The sequence below is a fragment of the Rhinoderma darwinii genome, chromosome 11 (assembly GCF_050947455.1).
Source record: "Rhinoderma darwinii isolate aRhiDar2 chromosome 11, aRhiDar2.hap1, whole genome shotgun sequence".
Taxonomy (NCBI): domain Eukaryota; kingdom Metazoa; phylum Chordata; class Amphibia; order Anura; family Rhinodermatidae; genus Rhinoderma; species Rhinoderma darwinii.
The window spans coordinates 94,816,703-94,836,639 of record NC_134697.1 but is presented as its reverse complement, the minus strand read 5'-3'; the positions used below and the strand labels follow the sequence as shown (position 1 = coordinate 94,836,639).

The following is a 19,937-nucleotide window of genomic DNA, read 5'->3' as shown; positions in this document are numbered from 1 at the left end:
TCTCCTGGACCAACAATGAGCCACTAGGATGACTGATGCCCTGTGACGTCACCCATAGGTCCTTCAACCTTGGAGTCGGACAGAGAAGATACATTGGCTCCAGCTGTCCGAGAAGGTAATATGCTCGTCTCTAGGGAGTTTGCTATGCTTACCTGCACATGGTGATGCTGCTGCAGATTCAACTGTACTCTCTGACGCCTGGAGCTGATGTGTCTTCTCTCTTCCGACACCAAAGTTGAAGGACCTGTGGGTGACGTCACGCTGTGTGTCTGCAGTGAAAGAAGCTGGGTGGGAACGATGAGAAGTGTATGATGCTGATTTGTCAGCGTCATACACTTCTATTCACAACGCCCAGTTGGTAAAAACACAATACACACCCAGTTGGTAAAACGAGAAAACACGCCCAGTTGTGATTGAAAAGTTCATTTGCATAAATATAAAATTGCTCATAACTTGGGCAAAAATGATCGTTTAAAAAAAAAACAAACAACTGCTGTTATCTACATTGCAGCGCCGATCACATTCAATAGGAGATAGGGATTTGAGAATCTGGTGACAGAGCCTCTTTAAACAAGTAGCTCTCTTTATATGGGGTTTGTCAAAAAATATTCAATACCAGTCAGAACGTGGGTCCATTCTGACACGGCTATTTGCATATAGAAATTACTGTATTCAAGAAGTTTTGCTAGGAAAGAAATTCTTTAAGAATATTAATCAGGAGTCATTTTAAGATTAAAGCATAGAAAAAATTCAGGAGGACCACACAAAAAAAAAAGACCCACCAATAATATAAATTATATTTTTAATTATTACATGGCTGAAACTTTACCTGCACTATATTTGCAACCGTTGACGGAATAAAGACAGAATTACGTTTGTGACATTCTGGTGCAGCGACTATTCTTTGTTGGACTGGAGACGGTGGAACCTGGACCCATTTCTTGCACAGTAATATCCTCATATGGCACGGAGAGTCCCTTTTAATTCTCTACATATTATTATCATTACATCATTCTAATATTATTTGTGAAAAATCCGCATTTTGAAGATAATTATTTCCTGTATGAACCCTGTAATGGTTCATAAGATGTGATTTCTGCGTAAAACGTTTCCCACATTCTGAACATGAAAATGGCTTCTCCCCCGTGTGAATTCTCAGGTGCTTATTAAGTTGCGATTTCTCTGTGAAAGATTTCCCACAATGTGAACATGAAAATGGCTTCTCATCTCTGTGAATCCTTTCATGTTTATTAAGATTAGATTTCTTTTTGAAACATTTCCCACATTCAGAACATGGAAATGGCTTTTCTCCTGTGTGAGTTCTCTCATGGGTAATAAGACCCGACTTATTGTTAAAACATTTCCCACATTCAGAACATGAATATGGCTTCTCCCCTGTGTGAGTTCTCTGATGCTGAACGAGAATTGACTTCTGGGTAAAACTCTTCCCACAAATAAAACATAAAAATGGCTTCTCTCCCGTGTGAGTCCTCTGATGCTTAACAAGAACAGATTTCTGTGTAAAACATTTTCCACATTCGGAGCATGAATATGGTTTCTCCCCTGTGTGAATTCTCTGGTGTTCAAGAAGAGCCGATTTCTGGGTGAAGCATTTTCCACATTCCATGCAAGAGAATGGCTTCTCTCCCGTGTGAATTCTCTGGTGTGTAACAAGATCCGATTTCTGGGTGAAACATTTCCCACAATCCAAACATGAAAATGGCCTCTCATCGCTGTGAATCCTCTTGTGCATGGATAGATTAGATTTCTTTTTAAACTGTTTTCCACATTCAGGACATGGAAATATTTTAACCTCCTTGTGGCCCATACTTTGTTTTGAAATCTCAAATAACTCAGCAGAAGAATTCTCATGACTGTATCGATCAGATGATGGACCTTTGCTGTAAAGGACTGAGGGTATATCGGTGGTAATGAAGTGTTCTCCATAAATATCTAGTGTGATATCGTTTTCTTCTACTTTACAATTTGGAGATATAAGAAGTTGGCTCTCCCAGATGCTGCTGTTGTCGTCTGCTCGAAAAAAACACACACTAAGTTCTATAACTCTGCAACACTGTAGATTTTGTATCTACATTCATATTTAAAGCTTCATGAGCTTAAGCCAAGAACACCTTGGCCTGGACTCGCTTATTTCTAGGTCCCTATGTTCTGAATGTTAATGGTACCATTCTCCAAACATTCCCTATAATCTTTCTTTGCTTATCTGTATCCTTGTGTTAGATTACATCTTGCCAGAATATCAGAAGTATCGTATTCGGGGAGGAGGGGGCACAAATGCTTAGCTGTATAAGTACATGACCACCTTTTCTTAATCGCTCATCTGCAAATTTTACAGCCAAATTTAATGACCGAGCTAAAGGCCTACCCAAATGTGTCCGAACTCTCCCCGCTCTATGACATTTACTCTTTCTGCAGATGTTAGGGTGGACTATGATGCGGAATATTTTGTTGCAGAAATTTCTGCAACTGAAAATCTGTTCAATTCTTCTGAATGGGACGTGCAGAAAACCATGTACCTGCTGCAGAAACAACTTCATACAGGTGAATGGAACTGTTTTTCAGTCGGAGATATTTCTGCAACAAAATCTGCCGCGTGGGAATCCCCCTTAAAACAGGATGGATTGTTGGGCAAGAGGCACATTTACCTGGCCCGTCTGCAGTTTCATCTTCAAGATGAATGTTCTAGAACAGATACTGCACATTTTACAGGCTCCCTCTGATGATTTTTTTTTTTAACTATAAATTTTCTTGGCTCGGAAGCCAACTTATATTAACAAACGGCATTCAGAGAGGATACTGACCATCTAGACTTTCTAGAAACCTAAATTGGTGTTACCATGAGCATGTGAAACAGAGTCAGTGATAAGGTCCTCTTACACGGGACAATTATCGGGTGTTCACAGAGTGCTCGCTCCCAATCATTGCCCTGTATAAACAAACGCTCGTTCCTCGGCTGATTCTATCGTTTATGCAACCGAAAATATTATCGTTGCCAGCTGCACATCTCCCTGTGTAAACAACGATGTGCTGCCGACATGATAGAAATGTATGGGGATGAACGATCGTAGTAACGAGCTATCGTCCCCATACATGGCTCCTTGTGAAAGGAGCAAACAAGCGTCGATCAACAAGCGGTCTCATTGATCGGCGCTCGTTGACACGGCCCACGTCGAGCCATGTAAGAGGACCCATACCTATGCCACTTATTCCCAATCCTCAACAAACCCTCTTGCCTAGGTTAGTCCATATGCTGTCTTGCCAACTGGTGACACTTGCTCTTCTTATGCAGATTACTGCATGTGGTACATACGATACACATAATTCTGTCTGGCCTCATCTGACCTGCACCAACAAAGGATACAATGCTGGTTTTCGAAGGTGAAAAAAAACATTGTGTTGGATCGTTTTGGTTATCGTCGACTCTACAGCATTGCGGTTATTCGCTTTTTTGAGCTGTTGGTATGGGTCATGGGGAAATTATATTTTTATTAAATATGTATATTGAATGTCTTTAGATAATCGAATAACTACATTTTGACTATATTGAACGAGCGTTCATATGAATGATTGTTTGCCCGATCATAGGCCCGTGTAAAAGGGCCTTACGTTTTGTTTTATTGTTAAAGTAAACAGTGTGTGTGCATCTTTTTATTCTTTACAATCCCCCCCAAAAAAATCACGGTAAAACAGTGGGTATTACAGAGGCTTTTTCTTTCAGGAGTAGTAACTTAGATACGTGACATTTTATTATTATAGATTGGTTTTATGTTAAAATGAGCTATGAGGTCAGTCTGACTAGTGGTAAAAAACCACCCCCATACTGTAGTCCGGTTGAGTCCTGCCACCCTATCCCGGGGAGCCATCGGGGCAGAATAGGTTAATACATTTGTAAAGGATCTGCCAGGCACAGCTTCGGGGTTAACTTCCTTAGGTAATCAGTCTTCACCTGAGTTTATCTCTCTGAGACTGACTCCAGCTTCCACCACTCAGGCTGGCAGGCTTAGGAGTGGGAGAGCCTATCGCAGCCTGGCCAGACGGAGCTAGCTCCCGCCCTCTGTCTATTTATACCTGCCTTTCCTGTTCCTCCTTGCTTGTGATTCTTTCTGTGTTGTTTCCTGGCCCAGCTACAGCTCCTAACAATTTGATCCTGCTCCATTCTGACCCTGGCTTTCTGACTACTCTTCTGCTCTGCGTTTGGTACCTCGTGCTCTCCTGGTTTGACTTGGCTCATTCACCACTCTGTTGCTCACGGTGTTGCCGTGGGCAACTGCCCCTTTCCCTTTGCTTTATATTCCCTTGTATGTTTTGTCTCGTGCACTTACTGAGCGTAGGGACCGCCGCCCAGTTGTACCCCGTCGCCTAGGGCGGGTCGTTGCAAGTAGGCAGGGACAGAGTGGCGGGTAGATTAGGGCTCACTTGTCCGTTTCCCTACCCCTATCATTACAACATTAAAGTATTTTTGGTTCATAAAATGCACAACGAGTGCTTCTGTGTTGTATTGTTGGGTAATAAAACCAGTGCTGATCGAACATTAACTTGACTTCAGAGGCATTTCCTTCGTTCGACACGGATCACTAGTAGTTCATTACACTACACCTTATGGTAGGAATCAGACCCTCGGCCCATTTGGATTTTCGCTGTACATATCAAATGCATTACTTTTTCCTTTCTCTATCAGAACCTGAAGGGTTTAGCTAAACAAAAACCATGTTTAGGGCATTATGTACGGGATGTGTACAATATCCAAGACTCGCTACATACAATAATCTCTCTTTAAAACTCAACCTAACCAGCCACCCGACTACAGATTCAACTGGAAAAACAAGTCTAACTGGGAAATCTAACCTACATCATCTGAAATCACAAAATACACAAATTATATTATATCCAATTTATGGTATTCTGTTCTTATTGTTAAACCTGACTAATTAAAACTATAACCATTTACCTAATGTATCGTACAGAGTCCTATTCTAACTCATATACAAGGAGGAGAGAATGATGAAATGATGGATGGATTCTAGTCGCATAGAACGACACGTCAGGTGGAGAATCTAATGCGGGATGATGGTTCCCGAATCCCCGCGCATGGTTATTACTCACCTGGACATATATCTATTGAAATTTTGTCTTCCTTACATGACGGATGATCCCGCACATACGTCTGTTCTTCTCCTACGACAACTTTAATGTTAGTCAGATCTTTAGCCTGATTCAAAAGGTAAAACAAATAACAAGCAATTCAGCAGACAATAGAAGAATTTTAGCAGAACCAGACAGGACTGAAAGTTAGGGCCCTTTTACGTGGGCCAATGATCATTCCTGATCATTCTCCTGTGTAAACAGGGCAATGATCGGCTGATGAACGAGCAAACGCTCGTTCATCGGCTGACCGTATCATTTCTGCAGCCTAAAATGTTATCGACAGCACATCCCCCTATGTAAACGGAGACGTGCTGCCAACCTGATACAAATGTTTGGGGGCAACAATCATCGTAACGAGTGCTTGTCCCCATACATAGTGCCTTGTGAAAGGAGCCAACGAGCACTGATCAACAAGCTGTCTCGTTGATCAGCGCTCTTTTACACGGGCAAAATGGGCCGGTGTAAAAGGAACCTTAGTAACGACCATGATAACAAAATATGACATGATAGTAGAACAGGGGTCAGCAAACTTCAGAAAGACTTTTGCTGTCAGTGCCTACTGGGAGTTGTAGTTTCACAACAGCTGGAGTGCTGACTGTTGCTGACCCCTGTAGTAGAACATATGTGCACGCACATTCTGCCCATTTTCTCTCTATGTATTTAACATAAAGGGGTTTTCCAGTCTGAAAGTGACGGAATAGCGCTAAGAAATGGCATCAGTTGGTAATTGGTAGTGGTTTCAATTCTAGGACCCCCACCGATCCCAAATAAGGGACCATAGCTCTCCACTGGTATTACACTGTGTCCCCTGCACAGCGATGCTCATGGCCACCGTCTGTACGGGCTACTGCATAATACAATGTATTAGCGGAATTTAATGAAATGAGACTGAACCAGAGTTCATCACAGCTCCTCTACAGTCATCTACCTGATCCCATGCAATATTATTTTCTCCTGAAGAATCCCTGGAATAAAGAGGATTGGGACGTTCTTCTGGTGTATTTCTCTTGAAGTATACATCTGCAGGAAAAATACAGAGTTACTAAATACATTATCTATTTGTGATTAATATAGGCAGCCGATGTATATAATTCTGCGAATGTCGTGAGCGGTCGATGAAGTGAGAAAAAACACTTATATTAGTGGTAAAATGAAAAGTAGAGCAGGGCAGTAGACTAATTTCTTATCTACATGGGCATGTGAATGCTCGTTCCCAATCATCGGCTGATCGTATCATTTATGCTGCACAAAATATTAACAGTGTCGGCAGCACACCTCCCTGTGTAAATAGCGAGATGTGCTGCCAACATGATGGTAATGCATGGGGACGAACGATCGTAGTAACAAGCGCTCATCCTCATACATAGATCCTTGTGAGAGGAGCAAACGAGCGTCGATCAACGAGCTGTCTCATTGATTGGCACTCATTTTTACTGCCAAAATTGGCCAGTGTAAAAGGAGCCTTATTTACAGTATATTCGGTAAGAGCAAGATGGCTGATAAAAAAATACAAAAGTCAAACTCCGAGCTAGTGCTATCCAGCAGCTGAGATTACACTGCAGCAGAACAGGCACAGAACTTGGTAGGCGGTTGGGATCGAGTGGTTTTTCTGGGGTGTGCAAGCTGTGTTGGGGTCGGATTTATGCTCAACTTATAACCTGAGTGGAAAAAGATTAATCCTTTTCAGACGCACCCAAATCACCGGCTGTGAAGTCATATTTAATGGTTATTACTCACCTGGGATGATATCTTTTGGAACTTCCTCCTCCTTACAAAGCGGATCGCCCCATGTATTCGTTTCTTCTTCTATGATTAGTTTAGTATCCGCTTTAGTATCAGTCAGATTTTTACCCTGATTGAAAAGGTGAAACAATGAATTTACAGCACAGCAGATCGTTGTAGAAACTGGATTGTAAACGAGTAATAATTATAATAACACAATTTTCACGGCGGGAGTATTTACAACTGCCTGACTCAACCCTATGCAATAAACAAATCAGATATAACAACATTCAATTTAATGAAGTAAAAGCCCTTTTACAGGAGTCAATAATCAGGCAAACGAGCGTTCATACGGTCACTCGTTCCCGTTCATACGATCACTCGTTCCCGTTCATACGATCACTCGTTCCCGTTCATACGACCACTCGTTCCCGTTCATACGACCACTCGTTCCCGTTCATACGACCACTCGTTCCCGTTCATACGACCACTCGTTCCCGTTCATACGACCACTCGTTCCCGTTCATACGACCACTCGTTCCCGTTCATACGACCACTCGTTCCCGTTCATACGACCACTCGTTCCCGTTCATACGACCACTCGTTCCCGTTCATACGACCACTCGTTCCCGTTCATACGACCACTCGTTCCCGTTCATACGACCACTCGTTCCCGTTCATACGACCACTCGTTCCCGTTCATACGACCACTCGTTCCCGTTCATACGACCACTCGTTCCCGTTCATACGACCACTCGTTCCCGTTCATACGACCACTCGTTCCCGTTCATACGACCACTCGTTCCCGTTCATACGACCACTCGTTCCCGTTCATACGACCACTCGTTCCCGTTCATACGACCACTCGTTCCCGTTCATACGACCACTCGTTCCCGTTCATACGACCACTCATTCTCATTGCTTTGTGTAAACAAGGAAATGATCAGCCGATTAACGAGCTAACGCTCGTTCATCAGCTGGACCTTATTGTTTATCCAGCACTAAATATTATCGTTGTCGGCAGCACATCTCCCTGTGTCAACTACGATGTGCTGCCGACATGATGGAAACGTATGAGGACAAGCGATCGTAGTAATGATCGCTCATCCACATACATAACTAATCAATCTTCGTGAAAGGAGCAAACGAGCACCGATCATCGAGTTGTTGACCCTAAGACTGAACAAGAGGTCCTCATAGCTCCTTTAATGATCAAATATAATTTGGTGAGATCTCAACTTAATCTACCTGATGATTCTCTGGATAGTCCTGTGGACAGATAGAATTAGGACATCTCTCCGATGAATTTCTCTTACTTGGTCTATCTGTAAAAAAACAAAACACAATGACTAAAAACATAGTTTATATGAGATGATTAGACGATGGGTACCCTAAATTCTTCTCTGAACAATCACTGAAAGTTTCCCCTTACCTGTTGAAGAGAGGGGATGGTGATTGTCAATCATGACGTCCTTGTACTGATCCTTGTGTCCTTCTAAATACTCCCACTCCTCCATGGTAAAATACACAGCAACATCCCGATACCTTACAGGAACCTGATACACAACAATATAGTACATTTCTAAATACTCTCACTCCTCCATGGTGAAATACACAGCAACAATCCGATACCTTACAGGAACCTGACACACAACGATATAGTAAACTTCTAAATACTCCCACTCCTCCATGGTGAAATACACAGCAACAACCCGATACCTTACAGGAACCTGACACACAACGATATAGTAAACTTCTAAATACTCCCACTCCTCCATGGTGAAATACACAGCAACATCCCGACACCTTACAGGAACCTGACACACAACGGTATAGTCAACCTCTAGACTACTCCCTTGGTGTTACTGTATGATGTCCCAGAATTCCTCACCTCTCCCGTCAACAGCTCCGTGATCTTGTTAGTAAGTTCTAGGATCTTCTTATTATTTCTCTCATGTATCACCGAATGAGGCGGAGGTACAATGATGGGGCTCTGGGTCTTGCTGCAACATCTTGATACATGGGGTTGGTTCTTGGGTGTCACATATTTATCAGATGTCTTCCTTATTACCGTGTAATCCTGTGTATGGAGAAACGCACTGTCACCACAAAGTACATATACACACTCCCTCAGCCACTCCTTGTTGTATTAACAGAGATAAGAGTGATGCCATGTGACGATAAAAGCCAAACCACATTGGTCATATCCCTGTTTATTAACATGACAAATTACCAGTATCCCTCACCTCTTAGGTCATGTGCCCGCTTTATCAAGAGAGATGTGATATGACATAATTTCCACAATACTTTACCTCTCCAGTCACCAGGTATATAATCTCTAGGGTAAGTTTTAATATCCTTTCAACCATCGTGTTCCTGTTCTCGTCCATCCACGGCGGGTCAGTAAGGAAAAGAACCATAATCTCATGGAGGATCCTGCATGAAAGTGAAATCTTGAGTCACACTGGTAGAAAATCGCAAATGTTAAATTGTATCGTGCTGGTCGAGATTTTTTAGACAATGGAGGGGTCACTGCAGTAGCAGAGTGTTGTCCATGAGACAGTATACACTAACGTTTGCATCCTTACTACACTCAAACGATAACATTACACCATTGTAAGACAGTATTAGGGTCTCTAATCATGCAGCTCTGCCAGCACCTTTGAGAGGTGTCTCAGTCGATTGAGATCATACTCATCCAGGTCTCAGTCACCAAACAATCTTAACTAGTACCAGTGTGACGGTAGAGAGAGGGTCATGTTATACCACACTCCTGGAACCTGCTTAACAACTTCTACGTGTACCCACATAAACAATCAGGGGCAATTTGTTCCTCCAATGGCCATATGTTGGCTACTTCAAAAAGCACTTGGCACAGATGGATCTCAACCACATGTCATAGTTGCAAATGCGTGAAATCCGACCCATGTGAACATACTAAGTCTTCCAAAGTAGGTACAGCCCTTCTACCATCCTTGTACTGGACCTTAATGGATGTGGTGGTCATGGTGGGGAGGTGAAGAAGTACGTTGGGTTCACATACACCCCCTCCATGTGTTTGAATGCCTGACCTGTTAGGGATCCCTTTTCAGAAAGGTCATCCATAAACACAAAGTCTGTAGGATAAGGCACATAGATCTGCCATAGTGGATGAATATTTATACCAGGCGCTTGGAGCGGCCAACCCGGTCCATTTATCTAACCTCTTAAGGACACAGCCAGTTTTGGCCTTGTGGGGTCAGACCCATTTTCAAGTCTGACATGTCCAATGGATTGTATAGAAAAAGATCACTCCTTCACGAGGCGCTCCTGTATATGCAAGGTATAATTCAAGGTACCCCTTCCGTTTAGGTAAAAACCGATTCACTCATTTCCCGTTTGGATAAAAATTCCAGGTTTATTTCATTTGTATAATAAAACGGTAAACACAAATAAAATAAAACAATAAAAATAATACTAGTGTGCTACGCGTTTTGACCCAGAACTTGGATCTTCATCAAGTCTGACATGTGTACATTTATGTCAACATAACTTTGTAATGGTTTTACTTATCCAAGTGATTCAGAGTTTGTTTTTTCGTGACACGTTCTAATTTTGGGCCATACGTTGTGTTTATTTGTAAAAAAAACAAAATACCATGTTTGAAAAATAAAAAAAAAAGCAAATAAATAAAGAATTTACAAAAAAATAAAAAAAAAATACCAAAATTTAATGAAAATTAGGAAAGGTTTGCAGGTTTTAAAATGGTAATTTCTCTGATTGTAAGCCAGTCATACACACAAAATAGTTGATAATTTACATTTTCCATATGTCTTGTGTTGGTATGATTTAATGTTTTAGGACATTAGAAGACATAAGTTTAGCAGTAATTTTTCACATTTTCAATTATTTTTTACAAAACCTACTTTTTTTAGGCACCAATTCAGTTCTGAAATGGTTTTGAGAGGCCTATATATTAGAAACCTCCCAGAAATCACCCCATTTAAGAAACTGCCCCCCTCAAAGTATTCAAAACAGCTTCTGGAAAGTTTGTTAACCCTTAGGCATTGCACAGGAATTGTAGAAAAGTGGAGGTGAAAAAAAAATTGGGGGGGGGGGGGATTTAATTGTAATCCCTTTTTTTCTGTAACACAGGGGGTGTTAGCGGAGAAACGCAACTCAATATTTATGACCCTGATTTTGCAGTTCTTAGTAATGTCCCATATGTGGCCTGCTTTTATTGGGATGTCTTTCAAGGCACCATTTCAGGTTTGTGGAAGCCTTGAGGTGCCAAAATATAAGAAACACCCCTATAGAGACCCTATTTTGGAAACAACATCCCTCAAGGCATTCATCTAAGGGTGTGGTGAGAATTTTGACCCCACAAGTGTTTCATCGATTTTATTAGAATTGGGTCCTGAAAATTAAAAATGACAAAAATTTTCACGAGTTTATAAAAGAAAAAAAACAGAATACAATTTGTGACGCTTGTTCTCCCTAGTATGGAAATGACCCATATGTGGTCGTAAAGTGTTGCTTGACTCATGGCAGGGCTCAGAAGGGAAGGAGCGCCATATGGCCTTTGGAGCGTAGATTTTGCTGGAATGGTTTGTGGCGCATTTGCAGAGCCCCCTGAGTTACTTGAGTACAGTGGAAACCCGCAAGAAGTGACTCCATTTTGGAAACTACACCCCTCAAGGTATTCATCCAGAAGTGTAGTGAGCATTTTGACCCCACACACGTTTTTGCAGAAATGAGTGCAGTGGATGTTGCAGAGTAAAAACTGCAATTTTTCCATAGATATGCCATTTCAGTACACAATATGTTATGCCCTGCTTGTGCCACGGTGATAGGACAGCTCTCTAATTATTATGCCCTTTTTCTTGCTTTTAGAAACACCCTACATATAACGGGGTTCAGGTGATAAAGAGCACCATGTGAATTTGAGTGTCTGATTTACACACCAAAATTCGAGAGACTCTAAGATGAAATAATAAAAGAAACCCCCAAGAAGGTGACCCGATTCTGCAATCTACACCCCTCTTGTCATTTATTAAGGGGTGTAGTGAACATTTTGACCCCAGACATGCTTTACAAAAATGAACGCGTAGCGGAAGCTGCGAAGTGAAAAATTGCTAGATTGTTTTTTTGGTGTCGTGTTGCTTTTGCAGAGGCTCTGATGTACTAGTACAATAGAAACCCCTCATAAGTGACCCCATTTTGGAGACTACCCCCTTAGGGTATTCATCTAGGAGTGTAATTTGTAGTAGTGGTATGATAATGGGTTAAATAAATAAAAAAAATGAACAATCCATAGAAGTGTGGAACATTTTGAAGCACTCCTTTATGCACACGTGAGGTTTTTCAGGGCCACTGATAAGTGGTGCCCGACCTTATGCCTTTTGCACCTCTGCATCTTTTTTGGGACCTTCTCTTCTTTGCAATTTGGGGAACTGCGCTGGGAAAGTGTTGCCCTGGTTAAATACATGCAGCCTCGCTTCCAGAACTACTGGGACTCCCTCCTTGAAGGAATGTTTTTGTCTGTCCTGCACCCCATGGCCAGTTATTTGTACCACACCTTTGTTTTCCGCATGGCATTATAAGGTTTTTGCACTTGATCGGAGAGCTCAAACCCTCCCCTGTACCTATTATAGTCCAGGATGCAGTCCGGCTTGAAGGCCACTGTGCTGGTACCTCGTACAGGGACAAGGTGCTGCTGTTACCGTGTATTGGGGTTTAATATATGGACATCCCTCTTGTCCTTATACATGACCAACATCATGTTCTCACCGCAGAGAGCCCTGTTCAAGCCACTTCTTAGTGTCTTCCCAAGCATCGACCTATGAAGGCCTCTCTGGTTGTTCATTCAACAGCATTACTAGATGCTAGGCACCTAAAGCGTAGGAAGCTGGTATAAAAGTTATCCACATAGAGTTGGTTATCCTGGCCCAGCAGTGAGTGCACCAAAACCCACAATAATTTCCCACTAACTCCTAGGAAGGTGGGCATTCCGGGTGTTCAATCCTTGAGTCCTTCTCTTCGTCTACCCTGATGTGCTCTCGCAAAAATTATACATTTTAATTCCATACCTCTCCCTTTTGCTGGGCGGGTATTTGTGGAATGTAAACCTCTTCTTACAATGTATCAGGGGCTCGTTTATGGAAATGTACTTCTCTGGGGGGGGGTGTATGCTTGGAAAAATTTGGCGCTAAGATTACTAAGGGCTGGCCTGATTTAAATATAAGGCCAGATGTGGGGTCATCGGGATGATGTACAAAATATCCGCGCTCCAGTATTGCCCAATCTTGGAGCATTCTTAAGTACCCCATATGTACCGGTCCACCTGTGGGGTCTAGAAAATGATTACTTTGGGCAAAAAACTTCTGGGCGAATAAATTAATCTGTTCCATTTTGCATCACTGCATTCCGAGAGTCGTAAGGTTTCTATTTTTCCATTGACGTAGCCGAATGCGGACTTCTTTTTAGCGGGACATTTTTTTAATGGAATTACTGATGTATAATGTATTGGAAAAAAAAAATTGGGGGGTTAATGGTAAAAAAAAACGAGCGGTTCCACCACATGAGTTGATGTTTTTATTGGTACCATTTTGGGGTAGATATGAATTTAACACTTTGGGAGGAAGGATGAACAAAAAAAACTTTTATGTGCTCTCTCTTGATCGCTAATAAAAAGGCTGGGTTCACGCTGTGCATTTTTTTAATTAACACTTTTCCTCCGCAGCCATTTTTTCGGATTTTTATTTTCGCTTTTTCCTCTTCATAACTTTTTTAATTTCCCGTCGACCTAGCCTTTGGAGGGCTTGTTTTTTGCCGGACGAGTCGTGGTTTTTCATGACACCATTTATGGTACCATATAATGTACTGGGGAAAAAGTTTTTGTGGGGTGGAATGGGGAAAAATAAAAAAACGGATTCCTCCATTGTTTTTTGGGTTTAATTTTTAAGTGTTCACCGTGCGGTAAAGAGAACTTTATTCTGCGGGTCAATACAATTACCAAATTTATATAGTTTATTTTATGTTTTCCTACTTTTACAAGAAAAAAACGAATTGTTAAAAATACAATTTGTTTTGTCCCCCCATATTCTGAGAGTCGTAACGGTTTTATTTTTCTGTCGATAAGAGCGGTGTGAGGGATTGTTTTTTTGCAGAGCGAACTGTCGTTTCTATTAGTACCATCTTAAGCTACTTTTTGATAAATTTTTATTCTAGTTTTTGCCGGAAACGAGGCTTAATTGGAGTACAAAAACGGCAGACCTATAACATACAGCCGACACGCTCGTTCTATGAAGCGGGCTTAGCCCGTGATCCCGCTCCATATTCCCCCAGCAGCGGTGCCACATCTGCCATGAGGCGAGGTGAGCCGACAGCCTCATGTGGCGCCACCTATTCCGAAAATGGGGGGGCGGCATTTTCAGCCAGGGACGGACTGAACCGGGGGGAGGGGGCATGCAGACTTAACAGACGGGCCGCATGATGGGCACATCTGTAACACTTCTCCTCTCTGACGCTGTACGCAGCACGCGCTGCCAGAGAGGAGCAGGTCTCCAGGAGGAGTGGTCGAGCGAAGAGGAGAAGTAACGAGACGCTCGAGGTACGGTTCTGCCTTAACTCGGTCGGCCGAAGCTGCTGGGACCAGGATCCGGGAGTATACTGCAAGGGGGGTCTGGGCATTTTACTGACAGCCAAGCGCTCTATGGGGGTGGAATAATCCACCACATAGAGCCCTCACATCACTATAATGGAAGGATAGGGGGGGGTCTGAGCGTCTGACTTACTGCAGAGGGCTCTATAGGGGGGATTCTGCCCCCCCTTTAGAGCAGTCAGTTAGATGCTCAGACCCCCCCTAACCTTGCAGTATAGTAACTAGTCAGGGATCTATGGGGGGGATAATTCCCCCCTATAGAGCCCTCTGCTGTCAGTAAAATGCCCAGACCCCCCTTGCAGTATATTCTCGGCCCCCAGCATTGGCCGACCTTTTAAATTAGTAGAGGCAGGAAGCTGAGCGCAGTATAATCCTTCCCTATAAACCTGGCCCCGCTAATTCAAAAGTGATCGGCCGATGCTGAAGGGCGGGGGATTCCACAAGGGGCGGTCTGAGCATCTTACTGACAGCCGACGGCTCTATAGGGGGGAATAATCTTCCCCATAAAGTCCTCACTAGCCGCCATACTGCAAGGTTAGCGGGGGTCTGAGCGTCTCACGGACTGCTGAGGACTCTAAGGGGAATCCACCCCCTCAGAAGTCAGTTAAACGCCCAGAACCCCACCTTGCAGTATAGTAATTAGTGAGGGCTCTATGGGGGGATTATTCAGCCCCATAGAGCCCTCAGCTGTCAGTAAGATGCTCAGACAACCCCATCACTTAAATTAGTGGGGGCAGGAATCTGAGCACAGTATAGCTCCCCCCACAGCAGTCAGAGTCAGTACCCTCCTTGCAGTATAATCCCCCCATAGTACCCTCAGTAGTTATTATACTGCAAGGGGGGGGGGGGGTTTCAGTGTGATTGGTGCAACTTTCTAATTACTTTTTATAAAAAAATATTTTTACTTTTTGAGATACAGCCGCTTTGTATCCTGTATACAGAGTAGCTGTATATAGCGCTGAATCCTGTATCCGTCAGGTCAGCGGGACTGACTGATTCAGTGTCGGCGAGTCCTGCAGGATCGAGCTGTTACCGATCACATCTAAGTTCATAACTTAGATGTGATTAATAATAGGTGACCTAATGGATTCAGGTCTCAGCGCTATATACAGCTGCTCTGTATACAGGATGCAAAGCAGCTGTATATCAAAAAGTAACAATAATTTTCAATAAAAAGTTATTAAAACTTGCACCAATCACGTTGATAGATATCATATATACACACTACCGTTCAAAAGTTTAGGGTCACTTAGAAATTTCCTTATTTTTGAAAGAAAAGCACAGTTTTTTCAATGAAGATAACATTAAATTAATCAGAAATACACTCTATACATTGTTAATGTGCTAAATGACTATTCTAGCTGCAAACGTCTGGTTTTTAATGCAATATCTACATAGGTGTATAGAGGCCCATTTCCAGCAACCATCACTCCAGTGTTCTAATGGTACATTGTGTTTGCTAACTGTGTTAGAAGGCTAATGGATGATTAGAAAACACTTGAAAACGCTTGTGCAATTATGTTAGCACCGCTGTAAACAGTTTTGCTGTTTAGAGGAGCTATAAAACTGACCTTCCTTTGAGCTAGTTGAGAATCTGGAGCATTACGTTTGTGGGTTCGATTAAACTCTCAAAATGGCTAGAAAAAGAGAGCTTTCATGTGAAACTCGACAGTCTATTCTTGTTCTTAGAAATGAAGGCTATTCCATGCGAGAAATTGCCAAGAAACTGAAGATTTCCTACAACGGTGTGTACTACTCCCTTCAGAGGACAGCACAAACAGGCTCTAACCAGAGTAGAAAGAGAAATGGGAGGCCCCGCTGCACAACTGAGCAACAAGACAAGTACATTAGAGTATATAGTTTCCGAAATAGACGCCTCACAGGTCCTCAACTGGCAGCTTCATTAAATAGTACCCGCAAAACGCCAGTGTCAACGTCTACAGTGAAGAGGCGACTCCGGGATGCTGGCCTTCAGGGCAGAGTGGCAAAGAAAAAGCCATATCTGAGACTGGCTAATAAAAGGAAAAGATTAATATGGGCAAAAGCACACAGACATTGGACAGAGGAAGATTGGAAAAAAGTGTTATGGACAGACGAATCGAAGTTTGAGGTGTTTGGATCACGCAGAAGAACATTTGTGAGACGCAGAACAACTGAAAAGATGCTGGAAGAGTGCTTGACGCCATCTGTCAAGCATGGTGGAGGTAATGTGATGGTCTGGGGTTGCTTTGGTGCTGGTAAAGTGGGAGATTTGTACAAGGTAAAAGGGATTTTGAATAAGGAAGGCTATCACTCCATTTTGCAACGCCATGCCATACCCTGTGGACAGCGCTTGATTGGAGCCAATTTCATCCTACAACAGGACAATGACCCAAAGCACACCTCCAAATGATGCAAGAACTATTTAGGGAAGAAGCCGGCAGCTGGTATTCTATCTGTAATGGAGTGGCCAGCGCAGTCACCAGATCTCAACCCCATAGAGCTGTTGTGGGAGCAGCTTGACCGTATGGTACGCAAGAAGTGCCCATCAAGCCAATCCAACTTGTGGGAGGGCCTTCTGGAAGCATGGGGGGAAATTTTTCCCGATTAACTCAGCAAATTAACAGCTAGAATGCCAAAGGTCTGCAATGCTGTAATTGCTGCAAATGGAGCATTCTTTGACGAAAGCAAAGTTTGAAGGAGAAAATTATTATTTCAAATAAAAATCATTATTTCTAACCTTGTCAATGTCTTGACTATATTTTATAGTCATTTTGCAACTCATTTGATAAATATAAGTGTGAGTTTTCATGGAAAACACAAAATTGTCTGGGTGACCCCAAACTTTTGAACGGTAGCGTATATATATATATATATATATATATAAATATATATATATATATATTATATATAAAAATACGTTTTTAAAGGTATACATAGCCTTTCAGTTGTAATTAAACTTTTATCATGTCATAGGAGGGACCGAGCACTGAGATCCCCACCGATCACTAAAACGAAGCAACAGAAGTGCTCGGGTGATTGCTGTGCCGCTTTATTTATGATCGCCTTTCAGCCGAGTATGCGGTGTACGGACTCCTAGACTTTCTATTGAGCCCGTACACTGCTCCAAGGAAAGCCAAACAGAATCGAAGCAGCACATCGCTCACCCAAGTACTTCTGCTGCTTAGTTTTATCGAATAGTGGGGGTCTCAGTGTTTGGACCCCACTGATCAAAACTTCTGACATGTCAAAAGTTTTTTTTAAAAGTTGTTACACATTTTTTTGCCTACCCTCTTTCCTTATTTAGATATCGGTGCCGTAATATTTAAATAACCCCATGAACTGTCAATGGGGCGGTAATTGGCAAGGGGGCGTGTAACATCGCTGTGACACCGTCCAATCAGCTACGGACAGTGTCAACAGCAAGAGCAGGAGAGCGTGTGCGCGCACAAGCTCTCACTCTTCAGCTCTCGGCAGGCAAGTACAAGACTGTGTGATCTCTCGCGAGTGATCAGTCTTGTCGTCCTTGTCTGCCGAGAGCTAAAGAGTGAGAGCGTGCGTGCGCGCACAGCTCCAATGCCATGAAACAGAAGAAGAATTTACACTCTTCTTCTCCTCTCCTTTTCCGTAGTGGTGGCGAAGCTGCGCGCACGCGCACACGCTCTCCTCTTCAGCTCTTGCTGTGACACTGTAGCTGATTGGACAGTGTGACAGCCATAGTAACATGCTCCCTTGCCAATTACCTCCCCATTGACAGTTCAGGGGGCTATTTAAATATCGGGCGCCAAATATTAGGGTTTGTGCAGCCCTGCCCATTACATTCTGCACATGTATGGGCAGGTGAAAGGTTCTCTTCAAGGCCCCATGCACACGACCGTATTTTTTCCGTCCCGTAAATACTGACAAAAATATGGGTCCATTGTCACTCGTATTCACGGACACGTTTTCTCTGCTATATTGCACTGCACTAATCGGCAGCCCCTTCTCTTTATCCAGCACGGATCGCCAGCCTCTTCTCTCTATCCAGCTCTGATCGGCAGCCTCTTCTCTCTATCAGTGCTGGATAGAGGGAAGAGGCAACCCTTTCGTGCAGAGTTTCCGCAGCGGAACGCAGCGATAGAAAGAAAAAGAAGTTCATACGTACCCTGGCCGTTGTCTTGGTGACGCATCCCTCTTTTGACATCCAGTCCGACCTCCCTGGATGACACGGCAGTCCATGTGACATGGGATGAAACGTTATCCCAGGAGGCCGGGCTGGAGGAAGAAGCAGAGAGTTCTGGTTAAGTATGAACTTTTTTTTGTTGCAGGTTTTTACTCGCTGTCCAGCGGTAGTCACTGTCCAGGCTGCTGAAAGAGTTACTACCGATCAGTGCAGCCCCTTCTCTCTATCCTGCACTGATCGTTTAACTCTTTCAGAACCTGGGACGTCACCTAGCAACGCTCCAGTAATTACGGGTATACACACGTAGCCACCCGTAATTACGGGAGCCCCATAGACTTCTTTGGACCTGCCCGTGCCGTAATTACGGCCTGAAATAGGACATGTTCTATATTTTTCAACGGCCCCGGCACTTTCCCGTAAGCAAACGGGAAGGTACCCGTGGCCAATAGAAGTCTATGGGCCCGTAATTATGGCAGTTTTTACTGTCGTATGCATGGGGCCTAAAGGAAAGGTGTTATAATTTTATCATTTTTTTTAATTTTATGTTATGTTTTACTTTATGGGCCATATTTTTTCTAATTATTTTAATATGTTCCCTAAAGTAACTATTTATTCACATGTTTGTACTTTCGTGGGGGAAGCCATCTTTATTTTTATTTTTCATACTGCTCATTTTTGTTTTGCAGGTTCCGCTGGACCATTTGTACTACGTCGTAGATTCGTTGGACTACTTCGCTGATTTAAGCTTTTTTTCTTTTAAATAAAATGGTTAGGATATGTTCACACGATGAGAGGCATTTACGTGTGAAAAGACAGACTGTTTACAGCTGCCTCGTTTCACACGTAAATGCTCCTCCTCGTAATTTACGAGGCGCCTGAGACTCTCTGAGACGCTCGTAGAGCATGAGCTGTGCTTCATTGAGTTCAATGAAGAACAGCTCAAATTACGTGTCTTTTGACAGCTGTCAAACGACGACGCGTAAATTACAGGTTGTCTGCACAGTACGTCGGCAAACCCATTCAAATGAATGGGCAGATGTTTGCCGACGTATTGTAGCCCTATTTTCAGGCGTAAAACGAGGCATAATACGCCTCGTTTACGTCTGAAAATAGGTCGTGTGAACCCAGCCTTAGGTTGGGTTTACACAGAGTTTTTTGACGCGGTAAAACCGCGCCACAAAACTGGCCAAAAACCGGCCGAAAATGCCTCCCATTGATTTCAATAGGAGGCGGAGGCGGTTTTCTCCCGCGAGCGGTCAAATCGGC

The 19,937-nt window shown here is 43.0% G+C and overlaps 1 protein-coding gene across 1 annotated transcript in view; it reads right to left on the bottom strand.

Annotated features, from left to right (window-relative positions):
• Nucleotides 1-785: 785 nt before the first annotated feature.
• Nucleotides 786-19,937, bottom strand: part of LOC142663078 (uncharacterized) — a 49,680-nt gene continuing 30,528 nt past the window's right edge. The window contains 9 exon segments of the mRNA XM_075841378.1: nucleotides 786-1,054; nucleotides 1,057-2,031; nucleotides 5,125-5,230; nucleotides 6,095-6,186; nucleotides 6,904-7,018; nucleotides 8,137-8,237; nucleotides 8,321-8,444; nucleotides 8,780-8,968; nucleotides 9,201-9,324. Of these exon segments, the coding sequence (XP_075697493.1) occupies nucleotides 1,005-1,054; nucleotides 1,057-2,031; nucleotides 5,125-5,230; nucleotides 6,095-6,186; nucleotides 6,904-7,018; nucleotides 8,137-8,237; nucleotides 8,321-8,444; nucleotides 8,780-8,968; nucleotides 9,201-9,324 (1,876 nt within the window). The 3' untranslated portion in view covers nucleotides 786-1,004.